The sequence below is a fragment of the Oikopleura dioica genome, chromosome XSR, assembly GCF_907165135.1.
Source record: "Oikopleura dioica chromosome XSR, OKI2018_I68_1.0, whole genome shotgun sequence".
NCBI classification, from domain to species: domain Eukaryota; kingdom Metazoa; phylum Chordata; class Appendicularia; order Copelata; family Oikopleuridae; genus Oikopleura; species Oikopleura dioica.
Genome location: NC_137294.1, coordinates 1,503,213 through 1,521,605, shown reverse-complemented (window position 1 = coordinate 1,521,605; position 18,393 = coordinate 1,503,213). Strand labels below are relative to the sequence as shown.

Here is an 18,393-nt window from a genome sequence, read left to right as displayed (position 1 = left end):
AAGGAATGCGAAGTTTGCTCCAAAAAGATCAAATTCGCGTCCGAAGCGTTCAAGTGCGTGACTTGCCGCTTGGCCGTCCACAGTCAGTGCAGATTCGACGTTGCCAAAGCTTGCCTGGTCCAGTCCGAAGCCATCACCACAAAGCGTCCGCTGATTGAGGTGAGTCCCAACTCCAGCTATCAAACGTATTGACGCATTTATTTAGTACTGCGCGAATCGCAATGTACACCCGCTGATTCCGCAGTTTGTCTACCAAGCAGTTCACGAAGTCGACGCTAGAATCCTCGAGGAAGGCATCTACAGAATCTCCGGAGCGGCGAAAGAAGTCAACGAGCTGAAAAAAGTACGAACTTTTGAATTTTAAAAAAACTGAACTTTTCTTTAGAAAATGATTTCTGGCCGAGTCACGACGCAGCATCTGAAGACGATCACGGACACAAACGTGATCTGCTCAACGCTGAAGGACTTTTTCCGGAACATGATCGATCAGCCTCTGTTGACCTGGGCGCAGATGCCGTCGTTCATCCAAGCCTACAAGGATGAGAACGCGACGCTGCTGAAGGATCTCTTCTCCGAGCTGCCCGACGTCCATCGAGATACACTCGCATTTATGCTCATTCATCTGATTCAGGTAAACAGCAAATCAAGTCTTTCTCAAATAATCTCTTAAAAACATAGGTTTCCCAACGCTCTGACCAGAACCGAATGACAATCGAGGCTATTTCAAAAAGCGTCGGCCCAAGTCTCATCGGCTTCGTGACTGAACTGCCCGATGCCAATCAAATCCACGAAGCATCCATCTATCAGGTAAACCAATTTGGAAATCAAGGAAGACTTCCTTGTAGAATTATCTTTAGTAAAGGGCATCATTAATTTTTAAGGACTGTCTTTCGCCCTCTACTTTGGACAATTCTCTCTTCTGAAATTGTTTTTTCATTACTCATTTTTATTTCTAGCACGGACTTCTGAAAGCACTACTCAACCTGGGCAGTGCTTTCTTCGAAAAGTTCATGAAAGGTGATGATACAGTGACAAGTCCGGTCTCTTCAATCGCCACAACTTGCGTCACCAACCACTCCTACGACGCATTTGGCGACATAAAGGTGAGCTTTCAATTTTCGACTTCCCATTTCTAACTTTGAATTTCAGACGACTTATACGAATAAGTCGATCCTCGGGAGGGGCTTCCCAGATGGACGAAAGTCCAACAACAAGAAGCTCTTCTCGTAACTGCACGATCGACTCTCTTCACTTCACTTCACTGTCACTTCATCTTACCTTTCACATCCGGCTATGTATAATAAAAACACTAAAAAGCCAAAAAAAAATCTGTGTTAGTCTTTCTTGATCGCAGTCGCACAATAAGCAATTAAGCAGTTGCATTCTCGTTAATCCAAGCAATTAAGCAAACCCGTTTTTTGCAATTCAAAGACGTTCTAACAGGACTTGCGATAATTTATCAAGGCTGGTGTCAAACATATTCTTCCACCGTTTTCGATGCATTGTCAAAATGATGCCGATAAGGTGCTCATCGAGATAAGTAAATATTTTGCTAATGGAATCGTTCCTATTCCTCGCGTTGTCTTGGTGAGATCCCTTGTATTAATGTGGCGCAGATTCAGAAACATGGGTTGTTCTGATTCAAAAGCCACAGAGGTTGTAGACCCGATTCTAGATGAAAAGCCAGACGAATTGAAAGAGATTCCACCTCTCCAACAGCAAGAGAAAGAAGTAACATTTCTTGAAAATTGCTCTGTTTCTCAACTTGACAACGAGCCAGCCGTTTCTCAGCCAGAAAGTATCGTCAATGCTTCGGAACTTTCTCTTTCGAAATTTTCACTTCTGAGTCTTGGAGAGGCCCCTTACGAAAGACAAATATACAAACAACAAGGTGCAGTTCGCTACGAATCACATCGTTTAAAGTTAATCATTGTAGGATTCAGAGCGTATCAAATCGAAGGACTTTTTCGGCATAATTTTTACCGAAGCTTTCATGAAGATACAGGTCCTTTGGTTTTATGCAGAAAATTGTGTGACGAAGCTCAAAATGCAGCAAATGAGCTGGCTGAGAATAATCTTACTGGACACGTGACTGAGCGACATGGTCAAGGTTTTTATACTCTCAACAACTATTCAGCCCTTTTTCCAAGAATACCAAACATGGTTTATTATTTTAAAAAACCTCAAAAAGAGCTGGAGAAAATCTCTCTTATCGGAGCCACTATAAATCGATTAGAGGCCTCTCGAAGCGAGCACGTGACACACTTCTAATACAAAGCTCACTCAAGTCGTGGTATGAAGAGATGCCCATTTATCTGAATGAAATCTCCGACGATGCCGAGCCCAACATGGACACATTTCACGAATGGGGACATTACAGCCAGCTTTGTTGGAAAAAGTCGACGCGGGTTGGATTCGCTATCGCAGAGTACGAAGGATTCAAGCGAAAAGAAATTCGTTTTCAGTTTGTTGTCGTTGCAAGATATCAAGGTAAAATGCATCAGGGAAAAAATGAATCTTAACAATTCAGCTTGTGGAAATATAAAAGCCCAGTACAGAGCCCAAGTCGGAAAAAGCCAAAAATCTTTTCAAGAAGTCGACGAGATTATTCAAACATTTAATAATACTGTAAATAACAGTGAATAAAAATCTCCCTTTTAATCAAATTTGTAATTTCTCGTTGTCGAACAATGTACTCTTTCTTTTCCTTTTACGATGATTTTCAAAGGAATTCGCGTATTTTGAAGGACGTCGCAATAAAAAAGTCTGAGCAATAAATGAAGAGCGAAAATGAGCGTTTGAATTTTTTAAGCTTTGTTCATTTTTTCAGCGCTTGAGGACGTGTGGCGCCCACGACTCTAGCAACGAGTTCCTTGAGTCTAATCATCAGAAAGAGTAGTTTAATATACTCCCCTGAATAAACAGAGAGCAAATGAGTTGATCCAACGAAAATCTTGAAAATGCAATTTCAATCCCAGAGACAGCCCTCGCCAACGCTGACCAAAGTGGTCGCGTTTTTGGGAATGCTCCTTGGTGTCGTCATCATCACAGCCACGCTTCACTTCCACAATTCTCAAGGTCTAAAAATTCAAGAAAAGTAAGAAGCCTTTGTCAATATTCAAGCCAATATTCACCTTTTCAAGGATCACTGAATACAATAGTATGGTCGAAAACGTTCCACACAAGAAACTGATCCTTACTGCCGAGCAAATACGGAACCTGATCAATTCTTTCTACATGTTTGGCGCTACTTTTGCTGCCTTTCATGGCCTAGGCTTCAGTGGGAACAAAATCGCCTGGCGAACGTATCAAGACATGGGATTTTCAAATCTTCTTTTTCATCATTATTTTCGATTTTGATAATTTTATTATTCGTAAACGGGTGTCAATTGTGCACTCGAGCGAAAATCTAATTAGAAGAATAATGATCATAAAGTGTAAATCCCACCCACGGGCATTCTCATTGCTATCCTGCTCTTTGGTCTAAGCTTCTGTATCTACATGATCAAGTACATGAGCTGCATCAGGCATCTCGGCGAAGGCTACTGCGAAGAATACATGAGCGAGGGCATGATGTCCGATCAAGTCGCCGTGGTCGCCGATATTGGGGAGAAATTTATCTACGAGGTTTGGCTACTGTTGAGAATCGTCAATCTTGAATACATACAGGAAGGCGGATAGATTGACTGAATAGTAACTTTGATTCAGATTCTTTCTTTTTCATCGCGGAGAATAAACGCTAGCAATCAAAAGAAAGAAATCATTTTTATGACTATCCTAAAATAGAGCTGGGAGAAGGAATATCTATGCTGTGGCTGGGACAATGTCTTTGATCACTGCAACGTGAAATTCAAGCTTTCGTTGATTTACCGCTGGGTGGTTCTCGATGAACACCAGGACTATATAAAAGCGAACATTCACAACTTTCCCGACGATGGAGATTCAACAGACGTTTCAAGCAACTACTACGACTACTCAAATGATACATCTAGCTATTACGACGACGACAGGTCATACAACTCGTTTGAATCGACATTCACGTCTCCTTACAAACCCGACTCGACGTGCAGTATTTTTCACAGCGCCAACGAACCAGAGATATTTTACTCGCCTTGTTATGATGACGACGAGGGAAATATCGTAAACGTAATGGATGTCTGCCCGAATGATCCACCCATGAAAAATTGTGCTCTGGACGGATGCAAGAAGTTCTTTACGACAAGCATCTATCAGGTTTAATTAAAATCTACTAGTAGACCCAGTGTTTTACTATCTTCAAATACAGTCTTCGTCTTAACTGTAACTTAGGGAATCCTGGACGACAAATTCTACCCGTACATTTACGCGCTGACGATCGCCTTCTCAGTGCTCTTCGCCGCTCTTATCATCGCTTTCGGCCAAGAAGCGACATTAACTCTCAAGAAAAAGAAAAGAAAGCGAAAAGAACTTCGGCGAGGAAAGGAGGAAAGACTCCCACTGCGCGAAAATCGCCGCTAACTGCATATTTCTGTACATTCACTTGCTAAACCATTCCCAAGTTCAACGCTCCTGCAAATGAAAAAAATCGACAACAATAAAATACAGTTCAGCTCATAACTACTGTATCTTTTCTTCCATGTTTTATATCAAGGTTAGGCTCTGATTTTTATTAGTTTCACGCAGTTGCCTGCACTTTTGCTTTTATATTGAAGGAAGGATCAATTTTTTTGACTGAATAAATAGTTGAACTTGAAGTGAAAAGGGGCTCATAACATAAGCATTATTCTGGGATTTTCTAAGATCGCTTTCAGCTTCTCGCAGAATACAAACGCGTCGTTGACGTCAACTGAGCGACCGTCGGAAGAGAGTGTTAGGGTCATTGTGTTACTAAACGAAAATATTAGCTGGATTTGATGGAGCCAACTTGAGATGAAACACAGTCACCCAATATGCACTTACACTAAACCATCAAGAGTGAGTTCCTTTTCAATGCCTCCAACGGCCAGGATTCCAGCCTGAGGAGGATTGATGACGGCGGTAAATTCAGTGATTCCGAACATTCCCAAATTAGAAACGCTGAATCCGCCCCCACTCAGCTCGCTGGGAGTGAGCTTGCCCTCTCTAGCTCGTCCAGCGATATCTTTGACGTGCGCGTTGACTCCAGATAGACCGAGCTGATCGACTTTGGACAATTTGGGAGCGAAGAGGCCGGCATCGGTCGCCACGGCAATACACATGTCAACGTCCTCGAGTCTCTGGACGTCTCCGTCGGACCAGACTGCGTTCAACTCCGGCACTTGCTTCAGCGCAATGGACACTGCTTTCAATACAATGTCGTTCATTGAAACGTTGACGCCGGACTCCTAGAAGAGAAATTGAAAATTACGAAAAAAGACGAATTGGTACCTTGAGTGCGACGCGAAGAGCCATCGCGTTGTCAACAGAGACTTTAATTGAAGTATACTGGTGTGGAATTGTCTGTTTCGATTCAGTTAAACGCTTCGCAATAACGTTTCGAATGTTTGTCACGGGGATGTCTAATTTAAAGATAATAAAGAAGCAAGAATAGTTGTCAATATTTACGCTTTAGAAAACAACAGTATTCGTCGTTTTTTTTAACTGATAAGCCTATTCTTAGTGTACCTTCGTACTTTGGTCGACCATCGCGCATGCGTGGAACTCCCTCTGGAATGGCAGCGGCTGTCTTTGCTGGAGCTGCCTTGCTTGCGCTCGGACTCTTGACAATGGCGAGTCTCAAAATTTCATCTGGGATCTTTGGACCAGAGGCGGGAACTACGAATATCAGGCTAGCCTTACTCTTCCTTGATTTCTAGGTGCGACTCACTTGTTGGTGTCCACGCGGCGCGCTTGGGGAAACGGATACCAATTTTATGCGGCTTAACTTTTTGGATGACGCTTTTCGCTTCCGACAGCCGCATCTGAAATCACTTCTCTGATTTTTCCCTCACATAAAACTTCAGCGAAAAAACTTAACAGTAGCTCGCATGCATCTCTGAGAACGATGCTTGTTACATAACAATCTCATAATTGAAAATGGCGAACCTCCACCCAAGAAGTTTTTCAAGCAAAGCTCATCCTTGCTCGCTTTATAAAACGACAACCAACAGACAGCATTTTGAACATGAACATATATTCTATTTCACTTTGAATAACGCTTTTCAAAAAGGAAGAATGGTGGGGGCGTTGCTAATTTTGTTGTTAGACGCACTGAGCGAGAGATGGTTAAATCTCTCAAGGTGTTCGGAAATTTCATGTTTCATTTTTACTCGTGCTAGAAAGGGTTCTTTAAGTGAAATCGAAAAAGGTATTGAAGAATTCTCGAAAAGGGCGTTGCGCGTGAACTTGGATCAAAATAAGCTCCCAAAGAAAATAAACGGGAACTACACAGGCTTTTCAAGATAACGACTTTTCCGTCCAAGGATGAAAAGAGTTGTTATCGCATGGAGCGTCAGTAGTTTGAGGCCAAGCCCACGAGCATGTGTTGGTGTTTGCAAATGTTGGTGTATTTATGGGTGCAGCCTCTACAGGGGGTGTGATACAGGAAATGTGAGTATTATCAATATTATTCGCGAGTTTACTGAAAGTCGTGAATAACTGGACGCTGGTAAAGAGTAGAGCGGTGACGGAGATCTTCTATTTCTTGCTGCTGGGTGTTCAATCGTTCCAACAGTTGCTAGAGATTCATTAAGCTCGGGATCGATAATTTGAGTACTTACAAGCTTGAGCCGGCTCTCGGCCTGGAGCTTTTCCTGGTTGTTTCGGACACTCTGTTGCCGTTCCTCGACCATTCGGTGGAGCTGGTTGATCTTGAGGTCGCCTTCTGCAAGCTTGGATCGCAAATGTTGCAGTTCTTGTTCTCGATTTTTAGCATCCTAAAGAAGCAATTAATTCTCCATGAAAATAAGGTTAAAGATAGTGGAAACTAATAAAATTGGAATTGCTAAATATTTTTAAAGATTAGTTTCTAGAACAATATTTGTTTATATATATTTTGACTCACCTGAATCAGCATTTCACGATCCATTTCGCTTTTCTTGAGTTGATGTCGGAGGCGCTCGTTCTCGGATTCACGGTCATTCAAGGAGCTCTGGAGAAGGCGGGTTTCCTCGTTCTTCTCCTTCAATTGCGATCGGAGGTCACCAGTTCGCTCTCGCTCAACCTTGAGCTGATTGCGAAGGCTCTCGTCTCGCTTCTTGACGTCCTCGAATTGTTTTTCGTGAACTCTTCGTGCTGCGTCAAGTCGTCGATCTTGCCTTTTAGCTGGATCTCGTTTTTCTTGAGTTTTTCGTTCTCGCGCTTGATTCGACCCAACTCGGCTTGGGCAGCATCAGAGTCACCTCGACTAAAATTACATGTTAGTAAAAGTAACCGAACTCTTCCTTGATTTCATAATAGTGAACGACATTTTCCCGTAAAAACAGAATTCTGGCTGTACTTACGCGGAAGGCTCTTCAATTTTAGCCTCAGTTTTGGGCGGCTCAACCTTGGGAAATGGGCATTTTGGCAAGGTCTTGGGCATAAATAACTTGTTGCTAGAACCCTTGTTGGGAACAGCTTTCTTGGTCGAGTTCTTTTTCTTGTTTGGCATTGTTTCGTAAAAATCGTATTCGTGCGTGCGATTTCAGCTATTTTTATCTGACTGAGAGAACTCACAAACAAGTCGCGAAAAATGATGCTCTAGAAAAATATTCCAACTCGCAAACAACGCGGCGTCGGGGAGAGGATTTGAGCCCTCAGAGCACGGGGATCGCTCGCTTTTGTATTTCAATTCAGACATCTACGAAGAAAACTGACTGATCGGATGATCAACACGCCTTCCCCAAAAACAGTTTCCCTTACGTTGCACATTACATCGCACATTCGCCTTGCCAAAAATGACCATTTCGTATAATTGCAATGCGTGTTTATTAACTCTGTCCGAAAATTGGTGGTGATATCAAAACAAAAAGAATCAATATTTTTCTGAAAATTTGAAGTCCTCAGTTACATAATCGAGAAAGGATTCATAATGAAAAAATGTGTAAAAAGAGATTTGCCGAAAATGAGAGAAATTGTCGTTGTTGATTTCAATTGGAGAAATTTACCTGTTTTGGTTGCTTTGCGAATCGTCGTTTTTGATAGAATCCTGTTTCTGTATTTGCGTGTACAAGTGCTCGCCGTTACTCTGATTCTTTAGGTTGTTCTTTTCCTTTTTAGTTGGCGTGTGGCGCGAATACTGGCCATCGCCGTTTTCGCCGGTTTCATGGTGATTCTTCTTGGTGTGGTTATTATGTTTAGAGTTGTTTGTATTTTCACTTTTTTGGCAGTTATCTGAGGCTGAATTTTTAGGTAGACTTTTCTCTACGCCGGAGTTGCTTGCTGACTGGGACTGGCTCGAGTGGTGGCTCGCTTTCGAATTCGCGTGCTCCCCCTTCGCTGCCCTGTTCGACGCTGTATTCCGCCGTCCCGAGTTGTGAGAGTTGTTGCTTGAACTTGATGGACTTTTCCCGCTTCCCGAATTGCTCGTCACGTGGCTCGAGCTTGACGACGAGGAGCTAGGGCCTGCAGCCGCGCTAGGGCTATTCGCAGCACTGCTCGAATTATCGGCCGAATTATGTACAGAAGGAGCATTGTTGCTGGCAGAGCTCGACGCGTTCACACCGGAACTGGCGAAACACTCACGTAACCAGCACGCGATTGATTCCAGCCATCGGTAGAGACGATACGCGCGCAGATTCGAGCCTCCGCTAGAGTTTTTGCCGCTGTTTGACTGACTTCGCCCGGGCTCCTTTACCTGAAAGCATCGATTAATCCACCTTGGAAAATGTTTTCTCTGCTCTAACCGTTAGTAAATGAGATCGACTGGAGTTTGAGAAGCACGTCAAGTCCTGGAAAATGTCTTTTAATCGCTGCGACCAGCCAGGGCTGTCTTTGTCCGGCTTCGTGTCTCGCTCCGACTTGCTCGATGTTGAACTTTCGCCATCGTCGCGGTCGGGCTCCAATTCGAGAAAGTCTTTCTCCCAAACTTTGTCGGAAGAGTGATTATACTGAAAAGCAAATCAAATGGTGTCCCATATTTCGGTAACTTACGGCAGAAGGCGGCAATGCTTCATAAAGAAGATTATAATAATATTTATTCTTTGCTTCGACTTCATTCTGCTTTCTTAGCCTTAGAAGATAGGCCATATATCGCTTCATACAATAACCTAACCGGATGATAAATCAGAGATAAGACTAGACAAAAGCAAACCTATAGAAACAAGAGGATAGCCAATACAATGCGCAGCGACGGGTTTTAACCCCTCGGCGAAATAATATCCTTCGTTTTCTGGATTCGATTTTGTCGAATATAGCGCAAAGTCGAGCAGAACGATTACTATACTACCAAAGGCTGTGTAAAGCGTCGGCGATTTAATTTCTAGCCCGCTAAAGATCACCTAAACAATCTCTTAAGAAGCAGCAAAGAGGATTTTCTACTTACATTGAGCCAGACTAGGAATCCTGCAAAAATAAATAAATTGTCGCTTTTCCATAATGAAAATATCGTTATATCTGCAGAGATATTGACGACGAGGAAGAAAAGACTGAAATTATCAAATTTATAGCCTGCAATGCGATAATTTTGTTTTACCTTGACAGCGTAGAAGTTTTCCATAAATAATGAGTTTCTTGAATAGCTAGAAAAACAGGATAGAAGTATTCGATCCTGAAGGTTAGGAAAATGTCCAGCGCTGACATAAACGCCCAGACAAAGAAAACCCAAAGCCAAGATGTTGTATGACTAACGGGAGATTCAGAAATTGTCGAAGAAAGAGGCATTAATAAAGGTTTGATCGTTTGTTTCTGAATCCGATCCTAGTTGAGCTTGTGTTGCCGTTTTGGTAGTTGCGCCCGTTCCGCGCCATAACAGGTCGTGTCGGGCGATTACGGTGCGGATTCCGATTTCGAATCACCATTTTTGCGGTCTCTATTGAAGCGTCCGAGTTTCCGTTCTGAAGAACAAAACTCAAGGGACCGTTGAAAATGAACTCTTATGCGTTTTTTCTTGTGGTTGTTCAATAGGAATAAATAATTCGTTTAACAGATATCTGAGATACAGGAGAGTCTGAGAGTCTTCTCGTTTAGCCCCAGAAGCCCCAGCCGAATGGGGTCCAGTGCAACTCTTTCACAGGAACAGCGGGATACATCTGAATCGCTTTTTAATCAAGTGAAACAACAAAGTCACAATAAAGTAACTAACTAGAAAAAAGCTCGTTCTCTCTTTTTTACGAAAATGGAAAGAACACGCGGTTTCTGCTCATTTTTAAATTGCAAGATGCCTTGTTAAGATATTTTGTCAAGCATAAACAATAAAAATTCATGGTTGGTTTCAGATAGATATAATTAAAATTTTGCAGTTAAACTTCTTTTCTTATCCCACTGGCACATAAAACGAATTTTGCATTTAATCCAAAACAAAGTGTATGTCTGTCAGCTGCTGATACATGTCTTGTCTTACCTGGGGAGTCTTGTTCGACTTCACCAGGAAAGAAACGGAATCCCACTTATCGTTAAAGATCCACATCGACCACAAGAGCCAAAGACCAGTCGACCACATGCAGCTTCTTTTGTACTCGTTGGCGAAGTATTGCTTCTCAGATAGTTTTCCCTGGCCGAATACTATAAAATTCAATGGGAAGATTGGAACTAGGTTTGTGATAATTACATTTGTTGAGGAGGAACTTTCGAGTGGCGGAGTGATCCTTGTGGGTCTTGGTCGTCTCGTACGTCAAGAATCGTCTTGAGAGAACACGGGAAACACCAACAGCGCGGGACATACTTTTCGAAAATCTGAACGGTCTCAAATTCAAGTCCTGGAAGTTGAACGAAGTTGAATCTTGATTATAGCGAGAGTGAAGCAAAGCGGCAGTGTTTTTTGGGGTGAATAGAATCAACTGTTGCGGTTGAAAATAAATTGAAGAATCAAAGGCATGAATAGTAGAAAATATATAGAAAAAAATAGTTTTTGGCATTATCAATTTTGAATAATTAATGACCGACGCATTCGCAGCCAGCGACCATGCAGCGCGAGTTTTCAGCTTCCCAAGCTTCGTAATGCTCGACATGGCCCCCATGACGGCAGAGGCGGCAGAATTGACTGAAAACGGGCCTTGAAAGTTGACGAAGAAGGAAAGTGCACCTGAGAGAGTCGGAACAGGGCAATTTGCAGACGTCGCAAATTATGAAACGCTTGCACTTTTCGCAGCTCGTGGCCACGCCAGGCTCGTTAGTTTGCTGCATCCTACAGTGGCCACAGCCGAGGGGATACGTCACTCTGTACGAAGGGCCAGAATGCATTGTCTCGAGGCCACTGTCATCAGCTGGCTGAAAACGATGTTATTTTTGCTCGTTATCTCGCAGGGAAGGGCATAAAGGCGCGTGCAGTGAAGAAAAGAAGCGCGAGCGGAAGCAGCATTCGCGTAGCAAAGAGCAGTGTTATAAGAAATAAATGAAAAATGGGGAGATAAATGGATGATAAATTATCGTTTTTATACTACCATCAAACTACTCAATTCCATCAACATTAACATAATATGTTCATCTAAGTTCTCTAAGGTCATCTAAAAGAAATGGTTAATCAGTGAATCGTGACTTCAACGATTCAATTATTCAATCAAATCAAAGATCATTCAAAATGATGAGAATAAAATTCGATTTGATTTTCCTAAAACTTAATCACTTCAAAACTTACCTTATAAAGCATCTCGCGGATATTAGCGATCGGACATCTGCGAGAAATCAAAGTTTTTTGAATGAAAAGAGAACGACTAGACAAGTAGTCGAAGTATTCTAGGAACCAGCTTTCAATGAGGTCGCAAGGGACGCCTTCCGATTCAAGAATTTTGACGATTTTTTCGCCCAAAACGCACACGGCTACTACAGCAGCCTGAATGCATTCGAAGGTTTGAATATTGGCGACTTCCTGAGCGAAGAGACGAAAGACCAAGTCTACAAAGGAGAATACACGCTTCTTTCACTTGTATCAGTCGATTACCTTCAGTTTTCAGTTCAGCTTGTTGAACCAGGGATTTACAGTCGATAACCATTAGGCATGTTCGTGGCTTTATATCTCTAGCTGGGGAGCAGCGTTGTTTACGTTTTTTGGGCTCTTCTTCTTCTATATCAGTATTCTAGTGGAGCAGATATTTATCTTTGATCTCAACGTATATATATATATATATCCGGGTAATAGATAGAATTGATGAATATATTAGGTACCACTGCTTCGGAATCTTCGCTTGGAATCTCCCTCCTTGTTATGGATGAGCTCGAGATTTGAGATTTAGCATCAGAATTCTGCGTGTAGATGGGTGGAGGCGGATCATTGTAGACCATCGTCCCGAGTTCTTGCTCCTCGTTTGTTTCCGAAAAAGCGTCGGACTCGTCAGAAAGCTCGCCACTGACATTATCGAGTGACTCGTTGGGAGCAGCTGGAGCTAGATCCGCAGGGATCTCTTCTATCCTGGACAAGGGAACATCTTCGAGGAAATCAGCAAGACGAACATAGAAGTCTTGATTCATCACGCCTAGTTCCGTTGCAAGCTCGGCAATCTGACGAGCCTGGACAGCGGGACTCTCTCCTTCTGGAATGCGCATGAGCTCGGCGAACTCAGCAAAGGCGCTTGGCCTAGGGGGTGAATAGATAACACTGAATGTTCGGTCTTGAACGAATCCAGCAGCGCTGAAAATTAATATTTTATATTTGCAGTAGCAATCAAGGAAGACTGACCTGTCACCAATTTTAGGAAAATCTTCTCTGTTCTTGCTCGTTTTCAAGCTCGACCGTTCATGTATTAAGTCGCTCTCGTAGCTGTAGCTTCTTTTATTGAGAAAACAAGGTGTTAGTGGCGCTCAGTGTGTGACAGCCTTACCCCAAGTCTGAATTTGTCGACGATACACTGGAGCGCATATCGTCCAAGCCGTTCATGCTAGACTGGCGCTTGTGATAGTAGCTGCGCGGGTGCTCGAACGATAAACTCTGGGTGGGGATCAGCTCATGTGAGCTCCGCTTCCCGGCGGTCTTGTTAATACTGGTCGAGTTTTACATGACTTCGATAATTAAAAAAGGAAAGATGATTTCTAAAATTTAAAAAACTCTTTCCTAACAGATTGAATTATCTCTCCACTGGGAGCGATCGCGATTGCCCTCTTTGGCAGCTTGTCCTCCACGCTTGAGTAGAGAACATCATTTGCTTTGAACGCGAAGTAATGGACTTTCCCTTCAATCGTAGCGGCGTACATTCCCCGCCCGTTTTGGTTTACGGAAATACAGCGGATAGACTCTCCTAAATTATCACTTAGCCTGAGGATGGATAGGGCTTATGTTATCATTGGTCCCAGACGGTCTTTATCAATTCGACCGTCTGGAATCGCACAACAAGTTATTTTCAGTAAAATACCCGCGAAAAAGTGAAGAGCTAAATCAACGCTGAAACCGAACCTTGAGCTTTGAAAACCCCTATAGGAACAGAAGCACGACGAAAGTCCATGAGGTAGACGGGGGTCGCCTCTTCACTGGAGGTGTAATACAGAAATTGAAATGGATTGTAGGTGTGTGCGTTGGGATCGCAGGAAGAACACGGCCTCCAAGAAACAAAGACTTGGCCGGAAGAATCAAGTTGGAATTCGTAGCGTGCTTTGGATCTCTTTGAACGATCAGACTTCGGATTCCTGCTTTCTGCCAAGTCAAAAAGGCAGACTTGCCGGCCAACTGGAGCGTAAGTGTTGTCTTTCACAGAAACTACACATAACCAGTCTTTGTGCGGATGCCATCGTATCAACTCTAAAACAAATTTAAATAACTTGTCGAAAAGAACCGCAGTTACCGGGACATTTGTAAATGCCAGGAATTTTGACTTCGCGCTTTCCGTTGTTGGGTGTCGTGGAATTCTTGGAGACGTCTTCTTTGATTTTGATATTTGGATCGCCTAGGTTGCCAGCGTTTCCTTGCCGGATGACGACCGCAAGTTTGCCTCGTTCGATCGGATTTTCTTTCGTCACTTCCGTATTGCCCGCTTCAAAGCAGAGGGGAACCTGGTTCGTCTCGAAGGTCATCACTTTGCGAGCAGAGTTGTTTCGCGCGCTGGTGCTCTTGTCCAAATCGTAGCAGAAGATGCGCCCCTTCTGCCCGAGGATTCCATAGATATAAATGCGCACTGGCCGGGGCTCGTCATTTCCTTTCGTGAAGGGGTTCCGGTCGAAACCCAGTTGAAACTTGGAGAGCTTGGATTTTGACGGAGTGGCTTGACTTTCGGCATTCACTGAACTGATTGTTTTATAAATTTAACATTTTAACGGGAGAAAATCTCAATTTACTGATTTAGAGGCATTCTAACTCCTGTAAGTCGGTCAAGCTCCAAGGAGGATCTGCCTTTTTTATCCTTAACCCTTTGGGCGCACGTGGCGTTTTTAAACGCCACGAGGACTTTGGCGCGGCATTTCTCTTAAAATTTCCCGACGGATAGATAAAATTCTTATTTTTTTGAAAAGTTCGGACATTTTTCTACAAACTGATCATTTAAAAATATATTTTTTACGAGAAGAACTTGTTCTAAAATCGAAAAGAAAAAGTCTGACTCGGCCAAAATAGGCGTTACTCACGCGCTTTTCCCTTCAAAAAGGGAAAACAGAGGGAGAGCGCGCGGCGCCTTCCTGTTTTTTGGTCAATCTTCAGTGGCTATTTACAGTTATTTCCGACGGAGATAAAACATAAAATTGGCATCAATGGATAGCCCGAACGATTTTCTATCAATCGATTCTTTAAAAGTAAGAGAAATTAATTAAGAAAGGCTTCAAAATCGAGAAAAACTACGTGGCGTTTTAAAACGCCACGCGGTTGCCAACGCACAGGGCCAGGCTCGCGCCCAATGAGTTAATTTTTGCAAGGGAGAAAAACTAACCTGGCGGGTCAAGTAAAAGCTGCGATCGTCTCTCTGCTGATCCATTTTTGATATCGTCAATGCTCTTGGTGCGTAGGAATTTAATTTCGTAAATCGAAAACTTCTTCTCCGCCTGCTCCAGCATGACGTAGATGTAGATGGAAACTTCCTCTTTCTTTTCGGAATAATAAATCGCCAAATCGAGTATTTTTCGTTTGGCGACGTTTGTCGTCGATGGCAGGATCTCGTGCAGGTCGAGATGCACCGTATTCAGGCGCTTGTTTTCGCGGTGGATCAGGAAGAGGGTCTTTTCAGTCGGCGCCGCCACCACCCAGTCGTTCCACGACGCCACTTCGACGAAACCTGAACCTGCGCTCTCACACTCTCCTCAAAAAAGGGAGCAGAACTAACCTTTGTTCCCATTTCTTGGACAGTCGTTTCGCTGAAGCAGTGAAACCGAGCATTCACTGCGATATTCTGGGATCATTTTATTCCCCCATCTGAACCGAAAACAAATCAATTTTTAATCGAGCGAGAATAAAAAAACCAGTCCAAGAAAAACGTAAATGACCGCTTAGAAATGTTCAAATAAAGCTTGTTTAAATTAAATTTCAATGAGTTTTTCGAAGTTTTCTTTTTATTGTGGACAGTTGTCTTTTTTTTTTAAGCAAAAACGAGAATTGAGCAGCAGTTTTTTGTTTGTTCATTTTTTTTTGATAGTGCACTGGTTTGAAAATTAAATGTGATAAGCGTCAAGAAGAGAAAATGTACGATCATTTTTAATTCACGAAAAATGTCATCTTTGGCAGTTTGGATTGAACAAATGGTGATTTTAACTAATAATTCTGATTCACGACTTGCAGAGCTGTTTTATAAAGTGTAGTCGTTAAAGAACACATTAAATTTAAATTTAAATATACACGAATGAAAATTTATCAATATTTTATATACAATTATTTCTTTCTGAAAATCGACTCAAAGAAAGAAATATCCCTGATTGATACTTGAAGAAATGTTTCTGCAACCTTGTTTGTTTCATTAATTAAATAATAAAAAATATAAGCAGATATTTGCTTATAGAAAAAACAGCAATGATAAGAATTTTTAATAAGGCGATAAGGCGTGAAATGACAAACAGAAGAAGAGACACTCGTTGAGGTACTTGAGATTTTTTTAGCTTTTAGGTCTTTTTTTAATTGAACTTAGAAACATGTGATGAAAAAATTGGTGAGTTGTTGGTTGTTTGGTTCATGGGTGAGGGTGCGGGTTGTCTTTTTTTTTATTTTGGAGGGCGGCATTCGGGAGAAGAGGCAAAGTGTGACATGTACAGATCAGTGTTGTAAAAGGCAGACTTGCAAGTGGAGCAAAAGTCCCAGTTGTGCGTGAGCAAATCGTTCCGCGCTTGAACTTTCTCGGCGAGCCAGATCAGGTGCTCGTAGTCGGGAATTTCTGGCACCATTTTTATCGTCAGATCAGGCGCTTGTTCTTCCTCGGCTTTCCTCTTCACGCCATCTTTAATTTTTTCATCAAAAGATACTCGACAAAGAAGACTTACTTTTTGGAACAATCAAAAGTTTTTCTCTTGAAGGTTCAGGCGTTTTTGGAAGTTCTAGCGTTTCTTTTTTGATCGTCAATGGGCTCATTGGCGGTTTGGGCACTTTCTTGGGGACGTCTGAATCTGCAACGGGCGCTGGAGATGATCTGGGCGTTCTCTTTAGCGTATCTTCTTGGGCCTTTGCTTTCTTTGAGGCTTTAGGTGGCTGCTGAGGTTTCTTAGGTGGGGCCGAAGTCGCAAGAGGCTGACCAGTCTGATTGACGGAGGGCGGGAAGGGATAGGACGCGAACCAAGGGAATCCATTTGCCAAGAAGTAATTGGACATATCTAGACTTGAAGCCATCGGATCTTTAATAGGAGTACTGTTCCAGCCCGACTCGGATGCAACTTTGGCCTGAGCTTGCATCGCCCGAGCGTACTGAAGTCGTAGAGCAGGATCGTCCTTAATCGGGTCCCCATTTGACTGAGTCTGCATGAAGCGCGGGGTGATTTGCGGAGAAGGCGAGCTCACTCGTGAGCGTTTTTCAGTGGCATTGTCTGGCTTTTGTTTCGGCTTGAGGATGAACTCATGGACGTTAGAATGCTTCAGAAAGATTGCCTTCGGATGGTCTTTCTCGAACATGTGCATCTCCAAGGCGCTTCTGCAGACGCCGGCGAATCCACAAGTGATGCAGCGATAAGGATGATCGCCGTAGTGGCGACGAGCGTGCGAGACGATGTCGTCGTAGCTGGTGTAGTTGCTTCCGCAGCGATCACACTTGTACACCACCTTGTTCTCCGTCACTGGCAGGATCCTGAAGGGCTTCATATACTTGGGAATCATTCCTGTCGCTTCTTCGTAGACTTTTGCCCGCTGGCTCTCTGGAACTGACTGAAAAATGATAGTTAAAATTGGCACTAGAATGAAATGTTACCGGTACTAGTGAAGAGTGGCGAATCGGTTTGAAGTTTCTGAAGTCCTCGCAAAAGGGTGGCATCGATTCGTGTTTCTGAAGTCTTTCAGAAAGAAAGAACTTCTTCTGACTTTCGGGAAGAAATTGTTTGCCGATTGCATTTTGGGTTCGTTCCTTGATCAAGTTCGATGCAAATTGGTCCGGGTCGGGCATCTTCTCCACCTTGGAGACCGGAGTTACCGTCCTCGCCGGTGCTGCCTCGCGTTCTGGTCCTTCTATTCTTATTTGAGCGCGGTGCCCTGTGCGACGAGTGTGGGAGCTTAGACCCGATTTGCAGACCTATTTTTTATTAAAAAAGCTTTTTAGATTTTTTAAATTTATTTACCTCGTGAAAATTGCAACCGGGTTCTCCACATTTATACGGATAATCGCCTACATGACGACGGGCGTGATAAACGATGGAATTGTGACCTATTAAGGCGACAATTATAAGCAAGCCAGGACGATCTTGAAGAGTTACCTTTGTAATGCATGTGGCAAAAGTGACACTTGTAGACTGGCCCATTTTCTTGACTTGACTGGCCGTCTGTTTCGATGAGTGAGTAGGGCTTGTAGTACTTTGGCACGAGTCCTGTGTTCTCCCAGACTGCTTTATTGTCTGAATTTATCAGGTCATTATGAGTCTTACTTTGATTGAGGAGTAGCATTATATTCAGGATATAATACCACGAAAAAAAACATTTCATTGAAGGCCGGCTTTCACATGAAACGAGTGTTAGACATGCCAAAGCAAAACCTATATAAATACCAGAACCATCGCGGCCATTGAGTTCTAGTCGAACCAAAGCCATGTTCGGAGTAGTAGGGTATAAAACTTTTCCAGAACTCGCGTTATCGCCATCGTTGATGCCGATTCCAGAGTCTTCGCTTGGAAGACGCGACTTCGCCATGACTTTGATCATCGACTCCTCGTCCGTCGACTCGGTTTTCTCATCCAGCCCTTCGAATTCCGAGAGTGTGTGAATTTCGATCACCTCTTCATCCATTC

At 43.0% G+C, this 18,393-nt stretch overlaps 6 protein-coding genes across 9 annotated transcripts; 2 read left to right on the top strand and 4 right to left on the bottom strand.

Annotated features, from left to right (window-relative positions):
* Positions 1-5: 5 nt before the first annotated feature.
* LOC145707314 (rac GTPase-activating protein 1-like) lies at positions 6-1,230 on the top strand. Its single transcript, XM_081784828.1, has 7 exons — positions 6-12; positions 47-159; positions 206-343; positions 386-631; positions 679-807; positions 957-1,103; positions 1,150-1,230. The coding sequence occupies exons 1-7, from the start codon at positions 6-8 to the stop codon at positions 1,228-1,230; spliced, it is 861 nt and encodes a 286-aa protein (XP_081640954.1).
* A 1,512-nt stretch (positions 1,231-2,742) lies between these two features.
* Positions 2,743-4,583, top strand: LOC145708023 (uncharacterized). Of its 2 annotated transcripts, XR_014134795.1 has the most exons (3): positions 2,743-3,097; positions 3,144-4,233; positions 4,309-4,583. XR_014134795.1 is itself a non-coding variant. In XM_081785632.1 (2 exons), exons 1-2 carry the CDS (start codon positions 4,150-4,152, stop codon positions 4,495-4,497), a joined length of 273 nt encoding a protein of 90 aa, XP_081641758.1. In that variant the 5' UTR covers positions 3,375-4,149; the 3' UTR covers positions 4,498-4,583. The 2 variants fall into 2 exon arrangements, 1 of the variants encoding a protein (XP_081641758.1); XM_081785632.1 differs by lacking the exon at positions 2,743-3,097 and having other exon boundaries at positions 3,375-4,233.
* A 41-nt stretch (positions 4,584-4,624) lies between these two features.
* LOC145710525 (pyruvate dehydrogenase protein X component-like) lies at positions 4,625-5,967 on the bottom strand. Its single transcript, XM_081788292.1, has 5 exons — positions 5,825-5,967; positions 5,623-5,772; positions 5,386-5,516; positions 4,939-5,342; positions 4,625-4,866 (listed from the first exon to the last, which is right to left on the bottom strand). The coding sequence occupies exons 1-5, from the start codon at positions 5,916-5,918 to the stop codon at positions 4,746-4,748; spliced, it is 900 nt and encodes a 299-aa protein (XP_081644418.1). The 5' UTR covers positions 5,919-5,967; the 3' UTR covers positions 4,625-4,745.
* A 766-nt stretch (positions 5,968-6,733) lies between these two features.
* On the bottom strand, positions 6,734-10,820 carry LOC145710524 (uncharacterized). The gene is made up of 11 exons (XM_081788291.1): positions 10,685-10,820; positions 10,478-10,638; positions 9,838-10,166; positions 9,611-9,763; positions 9,461-9,563; positions 9,230-9,416; positions 9,070-9,185; positions 8,823-9,026; positions 8,085-8,773; positions 7,001-7,342; positions 6,734-6,872 (listed from the first exon to the last, which is right to left on the bottom strand). The coding sequence occupies exons 3-10, from the start codon at positions 9,933-9,935 to the stop codon at positions 7,120-7,122; spliced, it is 1,773 nt and encodes a 590-aa protein (XP_081644417.1). The 5' UTR covers positions 9,936-10,166; positions 10,478-10,638; positions 10,685-10,820; the 3' UTR covers positions 6,734-6,872; positions 7,001-7,119.
* Positions 10,821-10,905: 85 nt separating this feature from the next.
* LOC145710523 (uncharacterized) lies at positions 10,906-15,394 on the bottom strand. 3 transcript variants are annotated; one of them, XM_081788287.1, is made up of 13 exons: positions 15,309-15,394; positions 14,919-15,266; positions 13,845-14,279; positions 13,460-13,801; positions 13,123-13,304; positions 12,891-13,051; positions 12,749-12,838; positions 12,238-12,700; positions 12,014-12,149; positions 11,711-11,967; positions 11,517-11,579; positions 11,159-11,343; positions 10,906-11,116 (listed from the first exon to the last, which is right to left on the bottom strand). In XM_081788287.1, the coding sequence occupies exons 1-13, from the start codon at positions 15,382-15,384 to the stop codon at positions 11,008-11,010; spliced, it is 2,847 nt and encodes a 948-aa protein (XP_081644413.1). In that variant the 5' UTR covers positions 15,385-15,394; the 3' UTR covers positions 10,906-11,007. The 3 variants fall into 3 exon arrangements, with proteins under 3 accessions (XP_081644413.1, XP_081644414.1, XP_081644416.1); XM_081788288.1 differs by having other exon boundaries at positions 14,919-15,260; XM_081788290.1 differs by lacking the exon at positions 11,517-11,579.
* A 207-nt stretch (positions 15,395-15,601) lies between these two features.
* Positions 15,602-18,391, bottom strand: LOC145708653 (uncharacterized). Its single transcript, XM_081786351.1, has 6 exons — positions 18,154-18,391; positions 17,866-18,003; positions 17,731-17,816; positions 17,367-17,684; positions 16,453-17,323; positions 15,602-16,409 (listed from the first exon to the last, which is right to left on the bottom strand). Exons 1-6 carry the CDS (start codon positions 18,389-18,391, stop codon positions 16,177-16,179), a joined length of 1,884 nt encoding a protein of 627 aa, XP_081642477.1. The 3' UTR covers positions 15,602-16,176.
* Positions 18,392-18,393: the final 2 nt, after the last annotated feature.

Bases quoted from the DNA above. Each gene is read 5' to 3' on its own strand.
- LOC145710524 (XM_081788291.1), bottom strand. From the start codon at position 9,935: ATGGTGATTCGAAATCGGAATCCGCACCGTAATCGCCCGACACGACCT. The intron at 9,764-9,837 runs TAGGATCGGATT...TGAATCTCCCGT, and splicing joins AACGGCAACACAAGCTCAAC to TAGTCATACAACATCTTGGC. The intron at 9,186-9,229 runs GTTTGCTTTTGT...TCATCCGGTTAG, and splicing joins CTATCCTCTTGTTTCTATAG to GTTATTGTATGAAGCGATAT.
- LOC145707314 (XM_081784828.1), top strand. The intron at 160-205 runs GTGAGTCCCAAC...GCATTTATTTAG, and splicing joins CAAAGCGTCCGCTGATTGAG to TACTGCGCGAATCGCAATGT. The intron at 808-956 runs GTAAACCAATTT...TTTTATTTCTAG, and splicing joins ACGAAGCATCCATCTATCAG to CACGGACTTCTGAAAGCACT.
- LOC145710523 (XM_081788287.1), bottom strand. From the start codon at position 15,384: ATGATCCCAGAATATCGCAGTGAATGCTCGGTTTCACTGCTTCAGCGA. The intron at 13,802-13,844 runs GTAACTGCGGTT...AATTTGTTTTAG, and splicing joins TGGCATTTACAAATGTCCCG to AGTTGATACGATGGCATCCG. The intron at 11,968-12,013 runs GTAATCGACTGA...TCTCCTTTGTAG, and splicing joins AGCTGAACTGAAAACTGAAG to ACTTGGTCTTTCGTCTCTTC.
- LOC145708653 (XM_081786351.1), bottom strand. From the start codon at position 18,391: ATGGATGAAGAGGTGATCGAAATTCACACACTCTCGGAATTCGAAGGG. The intron at 17,685-17,730 runs GTAAATAAATTT...AATAAAAAATAG, and splicing joins CCGGTTGCAATTTTCACGAG to GTCTGCAAATCGGGTCTAAG. The intron at 17,324-17,366 runs GTAACATTTCAT...ATCATTTTTCAG, and splicing joins GCCACTCTTCACTAGTACCG to TCAGTTCCAGAGAGCCAGCG.
- LOC145710525 (XM_081788292.1), bottom strand. From the start codon at position 5,918: ATGCGGCTGTCGGAAGCGAAAAGCGTCATCCAAAAAGTTAAGCCGCAT. The intron at 5,517-5,622 runs GTACACTAAGAA...TCTTTAAATTAG, and splicing joins TGGTCGACCAAAGTACGAAG to ACATCCCCGTGACAAACATT. The intron at 5,343-5,385 runs GTACCAATTCGT...TTTCTCTTCTAG, and splicing joins CTCTTCGCGTCGCACTCAAG to GAGTCCGGCGTCAACGTTTC.
- LOC145708023 (XM_081785632.1), top strand. From the start codon at position 4,150: ATGGATGTCTGCCCGAATGATCCACCCATGAAAAATTGTGCTCTGGAC. The intron at 4,234-4,308 runs GTTTAATTAAAA...ACTGTAACTTAG, and splicing joins TTACGACAAGCATCTATCAG to GGAATCCTGGACGACAAATT.